The 19851-nt window shown below is 49.8% G+C and overlaps 6 protein-coding genes across 6 annotated transcripts; 3 read left to right on the top strand and 3 right to left on the bottom strand.

Annotated features, from left to right (window-relative positions):
• Positions 1–630: 630 nt before the first annotated feature.
• PFICI_01934 (Pyruvate carboxylase) lies at positions 631–5148 on the top strand (the record flags this gene model as incomplete). Its single annotated transcript, XM_007830515.1, has 8 exons — positions 631–901; positions 1049–1168; positions 1227–1288; positions 1358–2154; positions 2300–2318; positions 2425–3334; positions 3656–4157; positions 4227–5148. The coding sequence occupies 8 exons, from the start codon at positions 631–633 to the stop codon at positions 5146–5148; spliced, it is 3603 nt and encodes a 1200-aa protein (XP_007828706.1).
• A 959-nt stretch (positions 5149–6107) lies between these two features.
• PFICI_01933 (uncharacterized protein) lies at positions 6108–6898 on the bottom strand (the record flags this gene model as incomplete). Its single annotated transcript, XM_007830514.1, has 3 exons — positions 6108–6707; positions 6791–6799; positions 6875–6898. 3 exons carry the CDS (start codon positions 6896–6898, stop codon positions 6108–6110), a joined length of 633 nt encoding a protein of 210 aa, XP_007828705.1.
• A 550-nt stretch (positions 6899–7448) lies between these two features.
• On the top strand, positions 7449–8095 carry PFICI_01932 (60S ribosomal protein L11; the record flags this gene model as incomplete). The annotated part of the gene is made up of 3 exons (XM_007830513.1): positions 7449–7451; positions 7511–7652; positions 7719–8095. The coding sequence occupies 3 exons, from the start codon at positions 7449–7451 to the stop codon at positions 8093–8095; spliced, it is 522 nt and encodes a 173-aa protein (XP_007828704.1).
• Positions 8096–9513: 1418 nt separating this feature from the next.
• On the top strand, positions 9514–13132 carry PFICI_01931 (uncharacterized protein; the record flags this gene model as incomplete). Its single annotated transcript, XM_007830512.1, has 3 exons — positions 9514–9831; positions 9901–12762; positions 12812–13132. 3 exons carry the CDS (start codon positions 9514–9516, stop codon positions 13130–13132), a joined length of 3501 nt encoding a protein of 1166 aa, XP_007828703.1.
• A 401-nt stretch (positions 13133–13533) lies between these two features.
• PFICI_01930 (uncharacterized protein) lies at positions 13534–14831 on the bottom strand (the record flags this gene model as incomplete). The annotated part of the gene is made up of 2 exons (XM_007830511.1): positions 13534–14113; positions 14188–14831. 2 exons carry the CDS (start codon positions 14829–14831, stop codon positions 13534–13536), a joined length of 1224 nt encoding a protein of 407 aa, XP_007828702.1.
• A 3006-nt stretch (positions 14832–17837) lies between these two features.
• On the bottom strand, positions 17838–19280 carry PFICI_01929 (uncharacterized protein; the record flags this gene model as incomplete). The annotated part of the gene is made up of 1 exon (XM_007830510.1): positions 17838–19280. The coding sequence occupies one exon, from the start codon at positions 19278–19280 to the stop codon at positions 17838–17840; it is 1443 nt and encodes a 480-aa protein (XP_007828701.1).
• Positions 19281–19851: the final 571 nt, after the last annotated feature.

Raw genomic sequence — 19851 nt, 5'->3', positions numbered from 1 at the left:
CCTCTTCCTCCTCTTGATCATCATCACCTTCATTGGATCGGGCAAACATCTATTCCCGAACATCCATCTATTTGTGTGGCCTTGTGCGAGTTCAAAAGACATTGTGTCGCCGCTGGTCGTTGGTCAAAAACACCAGTTGCCCTTTGTCGATAGCTCGGGCTACCATCACCCAATCACCCCACGTTCCTGACCCTTACCTTGTTAAGGTATCTCACCAAAGACCTGCGCCCGGAGCAAAGGAGTTAGGTTTCACAGTGGGCACGGTTCACTTGTCTTGCTGCTCCTTGTCTAGACTCTAGCGCTGTTACGTCAGACTCGAGCCCAGCAATCGAAGCTCTACCTAGGTCCAGATAGCTGTTCTGTCTGTTCCTACAGCGAGCCAATCTACGACGGTTTACTTTCAAAGAGGACGCCGGCCGGTTCTAATCTCGATTGCCTAGTTGAGCTGTTTTCTCAAGAAATCAAGCTCTTCGATTCTTCTTTTCTGGCCGATTCGGCATATTTCCGCGAGGTCAATTGACTTTCCTCTCATCACCCCACCAAAGACTCCGCCCTAGCTTCGCTCTTCGCCAGAAGCTCCGGCTATACCACCAAACGAACAAAAAAACAGCATACAAACAGACAGACAACATGGCTGACAACCAGGACCTCAAGGACCTTAGGGCGGCCAAGGAGGCTGCCGGTCAGGATACCGAAGATGTCTTTGAGGAAGGCATGGCTCCCAAGGAGGCCCAAACGATTCATCACATTCGAGCCAACAGCTCCATCATGCAACTCAAGAAGCTGCTGGTCGCGAACCGTGGCGAGATCCCCATTCGTATCTTCAGAACGGCTCACGAGCTGAGCTTGCACACCATTGCCGTCTTCAGTTACGAGGATCGGTTGAGCATGCACAGACAAAGTACGTTCTTCTCATTTGTTTCTGAATTCGGTACCTAGCTATACACGCCCGGTGGTGGGGTGTTGGCAGTGGCGCACTGGGCCAAGTTGAAATCAAGGGAGTCAATCATTTGTGAGATATCTAGACTAACTCTTCTCGCTTCTACAGAGGCCGACGAGGCATATGTCATTGGAAAGCGTGGCCAGTACACTCCTGTCGGCGCTTATCTGGCTGGCGCCGAGATCATCAAGATCGCTGTTGAGCATGGTGCTCAGATGATCCACCCAGGTGAGTCTTCAGCGGCCAATCGACTTGGCGGGGCACCCAACTTACACACATAATACAGGTTATGGTTTCCTGTCGGAGAATGCTGAGTTTGCACGAGGCGTTGAGAAGGCTGGTCTGATTGTAAGTATCATTATAGTCGCACCTCTATTGCATGTTGATTCGTCGAGCTAACAAACCCGTCTACTATAGTTCGTCGGACCTTCCCCCGATGTCATTGACTCGCTAGGCGACAAGGTTTCGGCTCGAAAGCTTGCGATCGCTGCCAACGTCCCCGTCGTCCCCGGAACTGAAGGCGCCGTTGCTACATACGAGGAGGTCAAGGCCTTTACTGACCAATATGGTTTCCCCGTCATTATCAAGGCTGCCTTTGGTGGTGGTGGTCGTGGTATGAGAGTGGTGCGCGACCAAGCCAGCTTGAAGGAGTCCTTTGAGCGAGCAACCTCCGAGGCCAAGAGTGCTTTCGGTAACGGCACAGTCTTTGTTGAGCGATTCTTGGACAAGCCCAAGCACATTGAGGTTCAGCTGCTGGGTGACAACCACGGCAACATTGTTCACTTGTTTGAGCGTGACTGCTCCGTCCAGCGAAGGCACCAAAAGGTCGTTGAAATTGCACCGGCAAAGGACCTGCCGGTTGCTACCAGAGATGCCATCTTGGCCGACGCTGTCAAGCTGGCCAAGTCGGTCAACTACAGAAACGCCGGTACCGCCGAGTTCTTGGTCGACCAGCAGAACCGCTACTACTTCATTGAGATTAACCCCCGTATCCAGGTCGAGCACACCATTACCGAGGAGATCACTGGCATTGATATTGTTGCCGCACAGATTCAGATTGCTGCCGGTGCAACGCTGGCGCAGCTCGGTTTGACCCAGGACAGAATTTCTACCCGGGGTTTCGCTATCCAATGCCGAATTACCACCGAGGATCCCTCCAAGGGTTTCCAACCTGACACTGGCAAGATCGAGGTATACCGATCTGCTGGCGGCAAGTAAGTACTTTGTGCTCCTGGGATCTTGTTTCCCTGTCCCATATTTTGGCTCGGGCAATATCTTTGCCTATAGCTCCAGCACTTGCTGGAAATTGATACATGATCCAAAAGAGACCAACAAGCTAACATAAATTGAAAACTTTAGTGGGGTCAGGCTTGACGGTGTTAGTAAACTCTTTCTTTTCTGTTGTTTCTTATCTATCCTTGGTTCTCTCATGATGAGATCCAACCACTCATTTCTTAGAAAGAGACCACTGACACTTGCTGCAGGGTAATGGATTCGCTGGCGCTGTTATCACACCTTACTATGACTCCATGTTGGTCAAGTGTACTTGTCTGGGTTCCACCTATGAGATTGCCCGCAGAAAGATGCTCAGAGCTCTTGTGGAGTTCCGTATCCGTGGCGTCAAGACAAACATTCCTTTCTTGGCATCCTTGCTTACGCACCCGACCTTCATCGACAGTACTTGCTGGACCACCTTCATCGACGACACACCTCAGCTCTTCGATCTCATTGGCAGTCAAAACCGTGCCCAGAAGCTGCTTGCATACCTTGGAGACGTTGCTGTCAACGGATCCAGCATCAAGGGCCAGGTTGGCGAGCCCAAGTTCAAGGGCGAATTTATCCTCCCCGAGCTGCTCAACCCTGATGGTTCCAAGCTCGATGTTTCCCAGCCTTGCACCAAGGGATGGAGACAGGTCTTGTTGGAGCAGGGCCCCAAGGGCTTTGCCAAGGCTGTCCGCAACTACAAGGGCTGTTTGCTGATGGACACGACTTGGCGTGATGCTCACCAGTCATTGCTGGCTACTCGTGTCCGAACTGTTGATCTCTTGGGCATTGCCAAGGAGACCAGCCATGCCCTCTCCAACCTTTACTCGCTCGAGTGCTGGGGAGGAGCAACCTTTGACGTTGCCATGCGTTTCCTCTACGAGGACCCCTGGGACCGTCTTCGCAAGATGAGAAAGCTTGTGCCCAACATCCCCTTCCAGATGTTGCTGCGTGGTGCCAACGGTGTCGCTTACGCCTCCCTGCCCGACAATGCCATTTACCACTTTGTAAAGCAGGCCAAGGAGAACGGTGTCGATATCTTCCGAGTATTCGATGCCTTGAACGATATCAACCAACTCGAGGTTGGTATCAAGGCCGTCCAGCAGGCCGGTGGTGTCGCCGAGGGAACTGGTAAGTTTTTCACTCAACTACCCATAGCGGAACGCCAAATTTGGTTTTTATTTTCTTTGCTTTCTCTTTCTCTTTTTTCCTGCATTCTTTTTAATATTTTTTTTCTATATTTTTTTTCTGTATCTTTTCTTTGCATTTTCTTTCTTCATTTTTTGTTTGCATTTTTTGTCTGCATTTTTTATCTACATTTTTTGTTTATATTTTTTATTTGTATTTTTCATCTGCATTTTTTTAATAAAATAAAAAAGAGAAAAAAGAGAGAGAGAAGGAGAAAATATCAAGTCAACTAAACGGGAAACTTTTACTAACTATTTACTCTAGTTTGCTATTCGGGAGACATGTTGAACCCCTCGAAAAAATACAACTTGGCTTATTACTTGGATCTTGTCGACAAGCTGGTAGCTCTCGACATTGATATTCTTGGAATCAAGGATATGGCTGGTGTCCTGAAGCCACACGCTGCCACTCTTCTCATTGGTGGTATCCGCGAGAAGTACCCCGACCTTCCCATCCATGTTCACACTCACGACTCTGCTGGAACTGGAGTTGCTTCCATGGTTGCCTGCGCCAAGGCAGGTGCTGATGCTGTTGACGCTGCCACCGACAGTCTCTCTGGCATGACCTCGCAACCCAGCATCAACGCCATCATTGCCTCTCTTGAGGGCAGTGAGGCTGACCCCGGTCTGAACCCTGCCCACGTTCGTGCTCTCGACACCTACTGGGCCCAGCTTCGCCTGCTCTATTCCCCATTCGAGGCTCATCTTGCTGGTCCCGACCCTGAGGTGTATGAGCACGAGATTCCCGGTGGACAGCTTACCAACATGTAAGTCTCTGGAATGTCTAGTGCACTTCTCGATTCGTGTGATTCAGAAAGCTGATATTTTGACTATAGGATGTTCCAAGCCCAGCAACTTGGTCTTGGATCTCAATGGGCTGAGACCAAGAAGGCCTACGAGCACGCCAACGACCTTCTCGGTGACATTGTCAAGGTCACCCCTACTTCCAAGGTCGTCGGAGATCTCGCACAGTTCATGGTGTCCAACAAGCTGTCACCAGAGGAAGTGGTTGAGAGAGCAGACCAGCTTGATTTCCCCGGCTCTGTGTATGAGTTCCTCGAGGGTATGATGGGTCAGCCCTACGGTGGATTCCCTGAGCCCCTGCGATCCAAGGCTCTGCGCAACCGCCGCAAGTTTGACAAGCGACCAGGTCTGTATCTCGACCCTGTCGACTTCAAGAAGGTTCGTACAGAACTCGGCCAGAAGTGGGGACCAATCACCGAGTGCGATCTCGCTTCGTATTTGATGTACCCCAAGGTGTATGACGACTACAAGAAGTTCACTCAGCAATATGGTGATCTCTCTGTCCTTCCCACGAGATACTTCCTTTCCAGGCCGGAAATTGGTGAAGAGTTCCACGTTGAGCTTGAGAAGGGCAAGGTCCTCATTCTCAAGATGCTTGCCATTGGTCCTCTGTCTGAGAGCACCGGTCAACGTGAGGTGTTCTACGAGATGAACGGCGAGGTCCGACAGGTCACCGTCGACGACAAGAAGGCCTCCGTGGAGAACGTGTCCAGGCCCAAGGCCGACCCCACCGACAGTAGTCAAGTCGGTGCCCCGATGGCTGGTGTTCTCGTGGAGCTGAGAGTCAAGGATGGCTCTGATGTCAAGAAGGGTGACCCGCTCGCTGTTCTGAGCGCCATGAAAATGGAGATGGTCATTTCTGCGCCACACAATGGAAAAGTCAGTGGCTTGCAGGTCAAGGAAGGTGATTCTGTAGACGGAAGCGATCTGGTCTGCAAGATCGCCAAGGAATAAGCATACGGAGGGTATATAACTGGCTCAAGGCCAGTTGTAAGACCTTCAGAGACGGCTTGACACGACTATTTCTTTATTGCAATCAATGGAGTGGGCATCTTTTTAAGCGATGGGCTGAGAATAGTTTAGTATTGTGGATAATTGACAATATGTTCCGAAAATTTGAGCACTGCCGAAGTCTTATGATTGTATACTGTAGTACAGTGATGGTGACCAGGCAATGCTGAATTAGTTGTTTATGGCTTCGTGCTAGGCACAATGGTCATTCGAAACTCATTATTATATCAGGCGACATCATATACTAAACCAAGCATATAAGGAGAAAAAAAAAAACTAAAGTACGAAAACACCGAAAAAAAAGAGAAAGACTAAAAAGAGAGAGAAAATAAGGAAAAAAAAAGAAAAGAAACTAAAGAGGAAAACCGAAAAAAAGAAACTAAAGAAAGAAACCAGAGAGAGAAGCCAGAGAGAGAAGCCAGAGAGAGAAGCCAGAGAAAAAGACGAGAGAGAGAAGCCAGAGAAAAAAGACGAGAGAGAGAAGCCAGAGAGAGAAGCTGGAGAGAGAGAGATACGAGAAAAAAAATTAAAAAAAAAGAAAGAGAGAGAGAGAGACCAAAATAGAAAAAGAAAAAAAAAAGCCCTTAAAAACAAAAACATAAAATCAATATTGTCATTGAAAATGAGTAGTTGAATTGGTTCAGAACATTATTTATTTCATTTATCATCCGCTGCGAAATACCTCAGGAAGTCTCTTTTCATGGTTTAGTCCATTGAACTGCTCCAGACGCCATTTCTCCTTGAAGTATGCGTCCAAATTCATACTGGAAACATTGCAGCAGCCCAAACGCCAAGGTGATGGATCGAATGTCTCTGTCATATGCGAGTCAATTGAATCCTCCCCTACATCAATCCTCTCAAGCTGTCCTTGTCTTCCTGGCCATCTCGTATCAAGTGGCTCATTATCTTCTGCCAGGTGGGTTGAATCCAGGAGGCGCACCGCCGGAGAAACCAGGAGGAGGAGCAAAACCTCCAGGAGGAGCGAAGCCAGCAGGAGGGAAACCGCCAGGAGCACCGGGGAAGCCAGGAACTGGGGGGCCGCCTCGGCCTGGGAAACCTGGGGCACCGGGAAACTGAGGAGGGAACTGAGGAGGTGCTCCAGCACCGACGCCAGCAGCAGGACCTGCCAAGCTTGCAGGAGCAGCTCCGCGACCAGCAGGTCTTGCGACTCCAGGGCCTGCTGTGAGTGCTGTAGGAAGACCACCGGTCGTCGTCTTGCCGAGACGTGTGCTGGGATCTTGTGGAGGAGGAGACTCGACGGATAGCGAGACAATCTGGGCGCCACGGACAATGGTCAAACCGAGGGTGCGCTTCTCCTCTGTCTCGATGGTTTGTGTCTGAGGGGTCGAGCCGCCAACGGCAGCAGGCTTTGTCGTCTTGCGCTTGAGCTTGCGGAACTCTTCCGTGTCGGCGAGGACGAGGTTCATGTGCTTGTCAAAGGCCAGCATCTGGCCAGTCATTTGGCGACCGTCCAAGAGAGTGACTCTCATCCGGTAGTTGATCTGTCTCGGGGGTTAGTATATTGGTATTGCAATTGCGCAGCGTAGTTGCGTCAAGTCGTCGCGAGAGGAGTGTAGGTACGTACGTAACCGGCCTAGATATTTGAGTCTTGTCAGCCTGCAAAGTCAACCTTGAGATACATGCGCGTATAGAACGGGAAGCTACTCACCATCTTGCCCTGTTTGTTCGACATGGTGTCAGGAGTTTGCTCCTTGAGGGAGCTACTCTTTCTGTGCTTTCAAAAAATTTGGCTTCTTGTTTTGAGGTAGAAGTCGTGTCGCGGCACGTCTTCTTGCGAGTCCTTGATGGCGATGCTGAGTGAACAGAATAGCTTCAAGATCTCGACTTTGGGGTATGGGGAACTAGGTAGAGGTCAAAGCCGCGAAATAATTCATGAGGCGCGTTTAAGCAAGGCAAGGTAGCGGGCAGCAGCCTCTCGAGGCTGAGAGTCAAAGCTCAAGCCACAATGCCAATGGGGAATTGTGGAATTTTGGAGCTCAAATCAGCTTAAGCGGTTTGAGGTTTAGCGCATCTCCGGCTGGTCGTCGCCAACCCGGCTGCCCTCGTCTCTCTCTCCAAGGTGGGCACGGGCCAATCCCACAAGAGGGTACCAAAACCCTCAAAATTTTAGCAACTTTGTCGAACTTTGGTCCATCGCGAACTTCTCGAAGAGTCAATCTCCATCGATCATCAACCACAGCGACCCATCTCCCCACGGTCACTACTAACCACCAACAGCCAAGATGGTACGCTACGACTCGCGAGATGCTCGATTTCAAAGACGCCATGCTAATTGTCGATGTAGTCGTCCGAGAAGGCCCAGAACCCCATGAGGGAGCTCAAGATCCAGAAGCTCGTCCTCAACATCTCCGTTGGTGAGTCTGGTGACAGACTTACCCGTGCCGCCAAGGTGCTCGAGCAGCTGTCTGGTCAGACTCCCGTCTACAGTACGTTATTACTCTCTCCCCGAAATTTTTTCTCTGTCGCACGATCTAACAAGTTTTCCCTCACAGGCAAGGCCCGCTACACCGTCCGTACCTTCGGTATCCGCCGTAACGAAAAGATCGCTGTCCACGTCACCGTCCGTGGCCCCAAGGCCGAGGAGATTCTCGAGCGTGGCCTCAAGGTCAAGGAGTACGAGCTCCGCAAGCGCAACTTCTCTGAGACTGGCAACTTCGGTTTCGGTATCTCCGAGCACATCGATCTCGGTATCAAGTACGACCCCGCCATCGGTATCTACGGTATGGACTTCTACTGCTGCATGACCCGTCCCGGTGAGCGCATCACCCGCCGCCGCCGCGCCAAGGGCAGAATCGGTGCCTCCCACAAGATCAACCGTGACGAGACCGTCAAGTGGTTCAAGTCTCGCTTCGACGGTATTGTCCGATAAATGCTTTACCGGCATTCTCGGGTTGCTGGACTGGGCGAAGGAGTAAAAAAGACAATTGAGGCAAAATGATTACGGCGTTGGCTGGATGGCATGGGTTGATATTTTTGCATGGAAACACTTGCATTCGTGTACATCGCACGAGATAACCACATGCTCTGCGGCAGCAAGAGAGTGGCCTCGTCACACATCAGCAGACTGAATCAAGTCAGCTACGGCCTCAGAGACCGACCGGCATCATGCCGGCTATTTCCCCGTTGCATCTTTGGGCTTTTGTGCACATGAGCGAATTGAATGAACGCCGAAAGGCTATGATAATTTGTTCTCTATTTCTTCCTGGTCTATCATGATAATTCTCAACCTCTCTTGACCTTGTGTCTCGTGCAGTTCTCTGTTCTGTCATGCAGAGACCATGCAACTGTTGTCTCTGTATCAATTGTTTTGATGTGGCAGCAGCCGCAGAATCATGGTATCATGATGCTTCGAATGCTATACACAGATAAGACCTGGTCTCAACCATGCCATCGCTATCATGACGACGGTGGACCACCCAACCTGCAATTGCTTTAGGAGTACCTTTGACTAAACTGAGGGTATTGTCCCGAGTCAACAATATGGAAGTGGAGTCCTTGCTGCATTGGCAATGCTCATGACGATTGCATTCCGTTGGACAAACTGTTGCTGCCGATCTAGATTGCAGGCGAAACGGTAGCCGAATTCAAGTTCACAGCTTCCAACAACATTTATGTGAGACGTGAGCATGGTAAGAAACATCATAAGTGTCACTTGTCTTGCAAACCACCACGCCAGTGGAGAGCAATATTGAAATAGACGTATTAAGAGAATTTATCGCACTTCAACTACTGTCAGCTTTCTGGCTTCGTGATTACTGAGTTATACCCATCTTGATGCTTCCATCGTTGTGCTCACTTTGCCTGGACACTTGAACAGTTTTGGTATACATTAGTCCCCGAGTCAACATTGAGCCGACAATCTGCCTATACTTAGAATGCATATGATCAACCTACTTCAAAATCAGTCAATCATTGATGAATTCCAGCAGTCAGTAAATCCCTCCTCTGCTGTCGTGAGAAGGGAAGGCGCGAGCATGAGTGGTATCAGGTTGGTACAATGTGGTGGGTTGGGCGATCGTGCCTTCCCCAAAGCACATCAATGCAAGAAGTTGCCTTACCTGATTTTTTTCAGCCTTTGCACAAATCTTCCAACTTCTACCAGCTCCTGAATTTCTGATTTTCTTCCGTCATGCGCTTCGCCCTCTGAGACACTCAAATTGTCGGATTCACTCTGGTTGGACCAGTAGCAAGCCCTTTGGTCAGTGATTGGTCAGCTCTCCTTTCTTTGAGCCATCGTTTCGTCCACACCTTCTTGAGACTGTTGTGTCTCGACCAAAGGCGTACGACATGGACGACGAGGAACACCAAGACTCGCCAGAAGCAACAATGGGAACGCTGCGCAGGGATACACCTCTTCCGCTGCCCGTTGAAGATCCGCCAGAGTCATCAACAGCGGCAACTCCGACAACAGGTCTGGGCTCGGCTACTGATGATTATGATCCAGACAACCCAGGCAATGGTTTGGACAATAGTGACAACTTTGGCGATGACGAAGACCTACCTTCGGCTCTGCAATCCATGTCCCAATCTTTGAGAAACAGCCAGGCAACCAGACAGCCTTTCCAGAGCCAAGACGAGCTACCCGATTCACGCCCTGAATCTATAGTATGTAAATCTTTTTCAACAATCTAATTCGGTCAAAATATAGCTGGCATTTCTGACATCTTCGAGCAGATCGATGCTTCTGAGACAGACGCAGAGCCTGAAGATCCTCCGAATTTTTCTGCTCATGATGTGTCTGACAGCGGCAGTCTATACGAACCGAGCCAGGAAAAGGGTCGTTCGGGTCGGAAGAAGCCAGCTACACGCGCACAAACCAGAGGACAGCAAATCAATTCTGGTGAGAAAGAGTCATCCGAAGCCGAGCGAAAAGGCAGTTCAGCACGCAGATTGTACGAGAGTCGTGCTGCTCAGAAAGCATCCGAGCAGAGCGGATCCGCAGGTACGAAGCAGAAAACTCAAAAGAAGTCTGTCGTTAGGGGCAGGATCGCCAAGCAGCCTTTTACCGAGGACGTGGATCAAACCCACAACGAACAAGCCCCTGAGACTGCCAATTCAGGAAGAGCAAGTGGTGCGAAGACAGCCAAACAAAAGACTGCAAGTTCAGATGCACAAACCCACAAGAAGAAAGCTACAGTGGCATCACTGCCGAAACACGATAATAACGACCCATACGAGATTGATGAGGATATATCGCAACAAGCCCCAAATGAATCCAAGACCCGTCAACAAAAGAAGCCTTCCAGAAAATCCCAAGGCAGCCGAGCCGGCCGAGCTCAGCAAAACCCTGTGCCAAAGAAGGCTTCTAGACGCAAACAGAATTCCAGACTCAAAGAGCAACAAGAACAAGAGGTTTTTGCGATCGACGACATTGAGGACTCCACAGCGGATGATGTTCAAACTCATCTGACACGCAACGCAGGCAGTACCAAACTCAAGGACAGAATGCAGCTAGACGACGAGTCAGCAGTTGCGACCAAGAAGCAAAAGATTCTGGAAGTGGACGACCACCAAACGCATCCGACAAACCATGACCATGCCGGGGAGCAAGATCTGACAAAGCCCAAACAATCTATGATCAAGAAAGTTAGTACCAAACAGAATGGAATTGAAGTGGCGTCTGCCAAGGCTCAACAAGATGTTGTGCATTCAAATGGACATTCTGGCGTCACACAACATATGAGCCGAGTGAGGGTATCTGATGGCAGTGTTAACGATGCTCTCTCAGAGCCAGACTTCACCGGCGTAGGACTTGAAGGAAATACCCCCTCGGACAGCGATGATCATCATTACATTGACGAGCAATTACTCCCTCCAGCTATGCCTGATCCAGAGCATGAAAGAAGTATGCCAGCCAAGAAGAAGCTGCCATTCCGAAAAAGGGGCGAGCCTCGTCAGACAAACTCGAGTAGTCTTCTAGAAGACACGCCTTCGCACAAAGTTGGTGTACAGTCTAACGGGTCACGTAAAAGAGACAGCATTCACGACGAAGAACTCCATGCTCGCGAATCCAAGAAGGCGAGAAAATCTGCTATCCCAAAAGTTTCAATGCACTACGGGAAGGAGGCGCCTGCAATTAATCACAAAGTACCACAGACTGAGGATGATTGCGACATAATCCCAGCATCGGAGGTAAACATGGAAGACCAAGTCACACATCAAGAACCAAAAATGGTCTCAGGAGTGCTGCCAAACAAGACCACTGTAGCTGCCAGAAATATGTCGTTGCCGGCAGCGAGGAGCATCTCAGAGGCAACAATAATTGAGGAGAGAGTCATTGAACAGCACAAGAACAACCCCCAACGTGTTGCTGCTGATAACAGGCAGGACAAGAGCAACTCCCAGCATGATCTAGATAAGCGCAATGTTACCATCTCGGGTGGCTCCAGCTCTTCCACGGCAAACTCTTTGCCGGCTGAGATGCCAGCTCGACAGAAGGGCTATGATTTTGCCGACGCCTCAGAAAGCTCGAGATCTTTTCACTCAGTCCTTCATCAAGCCGCAGTCGATGAAAACGCTGATCCCCGCCCAGTCCCTCGTCCAGCGTTGAATCGAGATCACCCAATGACAAACCAGTCCCCCGCAACTGATCACAGAGTTCCAGGACAATATGATTACTCTCAGCCCATACCCTCTGGCGGTAAGCAGGAAGCTCCTTTGCTTCACCAAGACACGTACCATTCACAACAAAGGGGTATCAGTGCTAGAGATATGTCAGATCACTCACACTTTCAAAGTAGCAATGTGGTATCGACAGCGAGCAGATTCAAAAGAGGCGAACCTTTACAAGTTCGAGACTTTGCCTTCAAAGATATGCTCAGCCCAAGACGTCATGAGCCAAGAGAGAGGGCATCATCCTCATTGGATCATCTCCATGTTGGCGTGAGTGCTCGACCCGCTGCAAGACAGGCCTTAAAGAAACATGTCAAACCACGAGTTCTTGACCATGATGATGTCTTCTCTCCAGGGACCGATAGCAGGGAACAGAATACCTCGGTGTTTGTTGATGAACTCAAACGGAAGACTGAAGCTCAAAACCATGCTGAAGCGGTTTTACGACACAACGAGAAGACGCATGAATTCTCCGAGGAGCTGCTCAGAGCCCCAAGAAGACATGAAAGTAATGAAACTCACATATTATCCAACATTGAGACTACTGATCGTCATCGAGGCCAGAGGGGTGCAGTCCGCCCATTTATTTACCCCAAAGCCGCGTTGTTTAACCGAGAGCTTGTGGAGAATGACAAACACCGGACCAGTAAGTCTCGAATTCGGACCATTGGAGTCGAGTATCCGGATGTTCAAGGATCTCATCCTTACAATCAACCAGCTGGTGCATTTCGACAAGACACCGGTGCGAGCCTGCCACGACGAATGTATAATGGCCACTCGAGTGAAGGATACCACGAAGACCGAGCAAACTTGGAAGCATCATCAACAGAGAAGCAGGATCAGGGCAGTTCTGAAACAGAAGGAGGAACAGAAGTGGATCGAGCTGCTAGTGATCTTGTGGACACGATACATGCCGTGACTACGGTAAGCCTGGTGCGATTTACCAATACTCGCAACACTGACAAGATCGTAGGCAATCATTGGAAAACTTTATTCTCAGGACGGCAAGCTCAATAATATTGTTGAGGAGTATAATCATAATGGTCGAAGGATTGTTGCTCAATTACATGAACGTCAACAGGAAGACTTGCGTCAGGTATCACGAGTGTTCCAAAACGACTGTCGCGAGATTTCCAGCGCTTACAAGAATACCTTGAAAGGTATCAAAGAGTTACGTAATAAGGTTTCGGCAAAGAGAAAGTTTGTGAATGAAGTAGAGGCAGCGAAACGTGCTCGCTACGAGCACGTTGAGCGTTCAATCTCTGCCGCTATGGAAGAGCTTGGGAAACTCTGAGCGTATCGAAATGAATGACAAGTTGGGGAGAATATGGAGTAATTGCAATATGAAAACTTCCATGCTCTGGGGGGAAAATATCGCTTGTAAGTTCGTGATTGCTAAACTTTGCCAAATTCTTGGGGCGGCAGTCTAGGTTCAAAATCGGGAAGAACAGTTGAGCATGTACCTATTATAAACGAGCTATCATGATAATGAACAATTGCTTGAATTAATTAAATTTCGACTCCAATTAATTGCCTGTGGAACCCCACTTGCTCTTGTTGCTCGATGCAGTCGTCATGATAGTCGACTCGCAAGTCATATATAGTTCAAGCAGTCGCCGAGCAGGTCAAAGTCGTGAAAGGATCGCATCAAGATCAGGTCGTAATTCATTCATCATTATGGTTATGAATAATATCTCATGTGCCACCACTATCTCGAAGCCTGCCTTCCCTTGCTAGAAAAGTGGCCGGCATTGCTTTTGTTATATCAGTCAAGGTATCCCTCGATGACTGATGATGCAGTCCATTTTGACTTTCGTTTTCATCTTCCATGGGCGCACACCATACGTGACTGTTCCGTTTTTGACTTGCCCCGGATCCATCCGTCGTCGTATCCACGCTTTGCTGCTCCAAGGCGCCATCATGGCTCTTCATTGGTACTCCTGATTCCTCATCGGTTGCGTAGCCCCGCAGAAAAGTTGCGAGGCCGACATCGCTTGGGTCTGATGCGGCCGAGGCGGCTCGGCCTTTTGCCCTGTCGACGGCACCAATGGTAGGCGGGTGCTGGTTGGCGGCCGAATTCCCGTCGCGCGCGAGGGAGCTCCAAAGTCCAAACTTGCGGGTAAAGAGCGGCCGCAGCGTAACCAAGTTACCGGCGGTGATGGCCAGCCCTTGCTCGGCCGAGGAAAGAATGGCGATGGTGATGGCGTCATATGTAAAGTCCTCTGAAGCCAGTGTGGTCAAGTATGCGAAGCGGATCAAGACTGCTATACTAGCCCTGCATGACACGGAGTTAGTGACGGTGCTATATGTTGAAATTCGGCTCTGAAGAACAGAGACGAAATCACTTACACCCAACCGAGCCCCAGAATCGGCATAACGGCATATTTGGTCTTTCTGTCCATCTGCAATCCCTTCATCAAGAATATGGGAAAGATGGCATATGTTGCGTCCGAGAACAGCGAAGATGCGCTGTATACGTACATGAGAGCCACGATAATACGGTCATCCACACACCATCCTCCTTCTATGGTCTTGTCCCAAAAATATGGTGCCGGTGTGCATTCGCCAATGGCGACTCCCAGAAAGACCAGCCCAAAGAGAACCGTGGTGACCATGACAAAGTACATCAAGTACCGATGCAGGCGCTTGACGGTCAGGCGCAAGAAGAAGATGCCAATGGAGAGGCGGGCAAAGACCATGCAGGCGTCGTACCAGAGGTAGCACAGCCACCAGTTGCGCATGGCAATGGACAAGTCGGCGTCGGACAGCGTGTCCTGGTGGCGGCCGCTGCCGTGGGCGGCGCTGATGAGGCCGCTGACAATGTAGAGCACGTAAAAGAGCATGGCGACGAGCATGAGCCAGTCGTCGATGCCAAAGGCCCGCACCACAAAGACGCGCGTGTAGCACCGCAGCAGGCAGGATATCGAGGCCAGCGAGATGAACAGCACGTCCATGATCATCAGGTTCGGGCTCCTGTCCCTGGAGAGATCCATCTTTGCTGAATCTCTTTTTTCTTTTTCTTCAATTGATGCTTTGCTGTACCAACCCCCCGGTCTTTGTATCACAATTGATGTATCGGCGTCAACGCCGTCGAGTTTCCATGCCGTGCCAGCAGCCAACGAGTTGCTTGTTGTTTCTGGTGTCCCCGCCAGATGTTGTCGTCTTTCTGAACCCGAACCTCTGTGTAAACGGACTTGTTTGTCGTGTCTATGAGTAGTGAGGAGAGTACTCCCACGAGAGTGAAGACGAATTCGGGAACAGAATCAGCAACTGCCCGGGATGCGGAGGTCTCATCCATTATCTAATGTATGTAATCTACACATTATAGTTGCTCTATACCTAGAGCGCGATAGTTTGGGTCGAAAGGCAACCCCCACCTGCCCGTTTACCTTACAGGGAGGGTTGTGTTCGTGCGCGCGCGTGCGTGTGTGTCTTTGGCCCGTCCATTTACAAATTCATGTACGAAGTACCGCCCCATTCTTTTACTTTGGCAGACAAGGCGCATGCATGCTTGCCGCATGTACTATGTGTATATACGCCAACGATTTAGAGTAGATGCGGATGATCATGTACGTTTACCCTATCAAAAGAGGGGGACCACATTTTTCGCCCTTGCTGCGCGCTCGGCCCGGCCTTGTCCAATTCGGTATGCATTCCGTATAATGCGGGGTCTTGACGGATCGTTGGGGCGGGCGCTGATAGAAAGTGAAGAGCAGCCTCAATTACCCAAGTTGCCCAGGGCTGTCTATTGTCCATCTCTCTCAGCACACAGGCAATTGACAGACATGGGGGCACAAGCAGCAAGGGGGCATTTGACAATCGTCAGCAGCAGCAGTGGGGAATTCAAAGGCCCAGAATCAGACCTCATCCCTAGCTTTTTCAGCTTAGGTTATAATTAATAGATAGATACTACCAAGGATGCTCGGATCTTGCGGCGAGATAGACGCTGGGGCGGGAGACAGTGTTGCGCGTCAAATAGCTTCGCGTGTGCCCTGTGTTCGGCGTGATTTGAATGCCGGGTCGGTGCAAGAAGATATACTGTGCCAAGGTAAGAGACGATATCGTGGATCACAAAATCCACATTCTTCTTTACAATACGCAATCTGATGAACCCTTTGGCGGGGATCGCTGTTGATAAGAGATCATGTTCCACACATGGAATGTAACTGACGGACGAAAATAGTATGTAGCCATGTCGTCAACCCCTACAGAAATCACTTGAGAAAAGAACGCCAAACGATTGATGGCAGCTCAAACAATTTATGATGTGGAATCCTCCCACATCTTTTTTTCCCCATGACACCGCCTGTTTCGGGAGAATCAGCTTGCAAATCGCCCTTATGACCATCCCATGAAGGCACCTGTGCTCCGACTGAGGGCGTTCTTAGGCTTTGGTTGTCTGGGACCCTGCAAGCCACAATATGAGAAAACTCAATCGCATATATTCCGTACTTTTAACGTGTCGTCGTGGCCAAACGATAAAGAGAGACACAGATATTGTACAAGTCAATAGGTAGGTTATCGAAGAGGGGTGGGTATTCGTTTGGGTTTGGTGCACGGGGCAGTGGTGCCTATTCGGGAAACACCCAAGGTTCAGTCTCATTTATTTCCCATGAAGCGCGATAAGCAGCCAGCAAGCATATTGTACACACAAGGCACGTCGCTCATCAATCAACCCCCTTCCCCCCAGCTCCCTTTTTATTCCCTGATTCCCCTACCAGCCTACCTACTACCCACCACCCCAGTATATCTCCTTGCATTCCCGAAGCTGTCAAAAAGTTATGCAACCCAATTGAATTGTTCCGCAACCCGCAGACCCTGGCCGAGCTTGTGCACCAAAGCGGTTTGGCAGTGTGTAGATCCGAGAGTCTCGAACTCCTTTGGCTTGCCTGCTGTCATGGCTTGTTTGAACACTGCATCACTCTTTTTTTTTTTCCTTCTCCCCTTCTGCCCTGCCTAGTAGGAAACCCTGGCAATTGTGCAAATTGTGGGCGCGCGCGTGGCGGCGGCGTTGGGTTGAATGTCCATGGAATGTATGCCGTATACTATTCTGCTTCTGGTCATGATCGGTCCTTTTGAAATATCTTGACGACAGCTTGATCGCGATGTAATTAAAGCTGCAATCCTCCACTTCAGCTTATTAACCGTGTTTCGCGACAATATTGAAAATCTCTTTCTCTCTCTCACCGCCGTTGCATGTCTTATCAAGGCCGCTCTGACCTTATTGAGGATATCCCGTCTTCTAAGCCATAGCGGATCTGATCAATGCGATGAAGAAAAAAGCATCCACCCCCCAATGTTGGCAAAGACGCCAAAGGCGGTGGCAATCATACAGGACTGTGGTTCGGTACAACTTTTTCTCAACGTCAAATGTTTGACATTGAACCTTGGCGAGCCGTTTCTTGGGCACGGACCTTGAGGATATACGTAAACTTTCTTGTCAATACCCGTCAGCGCGCGCCGCCGCCGCCACTTCTGGAGCATTATACTCTTTTCAATGGTGACACAGTCCAAGGGTTCGCTTGCTAAATTAGCGGGCGGAGTCTTGGGCGGAGCCACCAACGTTATCTCTTTCTCGTTATTTATTTGATCCTTTATGCGTTATAAGCGAACATATCAGATGTCTCTTTGTCGCCATGAACCCAAGATGAAAGCAGAGACGCATTGATGATGAGTCAGTCGTCAATGGTGTCAAAGCCACGGGTCAGGGTCAGTGAGTCGCTTCAATAGAAGCAAGTCTTGGCGTTTAATTTTCACCATGTCTTGAAGTAAACATGAAAATGAAGATTGAAATGAGAGAAAAACCAAAAGGTTGTCTAAATAATGCTACAAGGATGGCGTACTGCTGGTAAACTAATCAGAGCAATGTTCAAGTACTGATTCTGACAGGGAATTGACAACAATGTGTTTCAATATATAATAATAATAATAATAATAATTCATAGAAAACAATACGGAATACTGTACCTAATCTGCAAGAATAAAAGCAACTTTTACGATCAAATTGCTCCACAAATGTCAATGCCAATCAACTGTCCAAGGAAAAAGACAACCAGCCGAGTCGACTCATGATTGTAACATATCAAGTAGAGTCTGTTCCCGGCAATACGGAGACGTCTGGACACGACATGCGCGACCGGAACGACGTACTCGGAGACGGCCATTTCGGCAGCGCGGAGGGACTTGGACAGGGAGAACTTTGCAGAATCTACGGCACGATGGACAGGATGGACGACCAACGACAATTCCGTAGAATTGGTGGTTCCTCCCTCCCTGACCATCTGCCGTAACTTCTTCTGCTCCCGTTCTCTCGCCTCTCGTTCCATCTCAACGCGCTGCTCCATCAGCCGCTCGGCTTCGGCAAAGCCAAACGCTTCCATGCACTCGGCGTACTGGCGGCTCCCACCGTGCAAGGTCTCGTGGTCATAAAGGCAGCGGGCGTCGGTCGAAAGCGTCGAATACGCCTCGTTGATCCGGCACATGGTCTCATTGACCTCTTCCTCGTCGTCGTCAACTCCGGCCTTTGCGTTGGAGCCGTTGGCCCCCGCGTGCACCTTGTCCGGGTGAAACTGCAGTGCGGCGGCGTGGTACGCCCTCCTGATGTCCTCGACCGAGGCCGTCGCCGGGACGCCCAGAACCTCGTAGTGGTTCATCCGGGCGTCGTCGCGGTGACTTGACTCAGTCCGTACTTCCTCGTTGGGAATGCGGAACAATAGACAAGCCAGCAGCAGATAAAACAGGATGTGGTGTAATACGTCCCATACGCGGGGCATTCGGGACCAAATGCTAGAGAAGCCAGAGCTTGGGATGCTGTTGCTCGAGGGATGTGGGCGAGGAGCTTCAGCCTCCATCACTGGAAGCTCAACCCGTGTTGGAAGCTCATTGGAATATGAAATCGTCCCTTCAGTAATAATAGGTCGAGACTCTGCTACGGGATACAAAGGCTCCATTACGGGAACAGGTCGAGTTTCAATGACAAGAGACCGAGACTCGGCCGCCTTGCGCTCCTCTCGGCCACTGCCAAGCTCGAAATAGTAGCGACCGTCCAGAGACAGTTGCCAGCCCTTGACCGGGAGACCCTCACCAGCCATGAAGCCGATAAAGTCCTCCTCCTCCAGAAACTCAATGATTTCTCCAAGCCGGGTGGTCGTCTTGACCTGGAAACCCCGAGCCTGGAGAAAGGACCAGATAAAGGAGCGTCGCAGGTCCCCATCGTACGCCTCGCGCTCGCCTGCGTCGGCCGTCAGCGTCTTGTAAGCCTCTTCTCGAATCATGTGCACGACTTGAATCCCATCGGGAATTCCCGCACTCTCGGCCTCCTCGGGAGCCTGTGACAATCGGGAAAAGGCCTGTTGGATCTCCTCGGTCGTGGCGTCGCGAGGTACTCCGAGGACCTGGTAGTAATCCAGTCCTAGTGCCGAGTTCATGTTGTAAGCCGACATGACTGATATTTGTCTATTCTTGTCTAATCCTTATCCTTTGATAGTAAAAAGAAATTGCTGTCTTTTCTGTAGAGAGATGCTTTTTGGACTCTTATCTGCTGGAAAATTATCTCTTGCTCCAAGAGACTCTCCTCTCAATTTCTTTCTTTTACCGACTGATAAAGTTGTATTGTTTGTAGAAGTTACCGTAATGGTGAATGGTGATGCAGGGTTAACCTTGATCCGAAGCTCGCTTTCCTTATATACCTATGCGTGATCTGGTGGAAACAAAGTGGTCTTGTCCCTTGATCAAGGACGTACACGTCCGTGTCATGACCATCTCAATGAAGGAGCGAACAATTGCCCTTGTCGTGAGCTGGAACAAGTACATTGTTTGGAGCAACAAGGAACGCGTTCTGTGAACATATACTACTGTAGGGCCTGGAACGGGACTATGACAGGTCCTTGTCGAGCAGACATTCTATACTCGTCATGTCTGTCGGCTAATACATTTGACTGGAAGTGAGATGGGCAATACATGTAGACATTGCCAATCAAAATTGCGGGAAAAGTGATACGAAGTGGCATGGAA

The sequence above is a fragment of the Pestalotiopsis fici genome (genome assembly GCF_000516985.1).
Source record: "Pestalotiopsis fici W106-1 unplaced genomic scaffold PFICI_Scf_1, whole genome shotgun sequence".
In the NCBI taxonomy this organism is placed as follows: Eukaryota; Fungi; Ascomycota; class Sordariomycetes; order Amphisphaeriales; family Sporocadaceae; genus Pestalotiopsis; species Pestalotiopsis fici.
The sequence above is the reverse complement of the archived record's forward strand: the minus strand, read 5'-3'. Positions and strand labels throughout refer to the sequence as shown.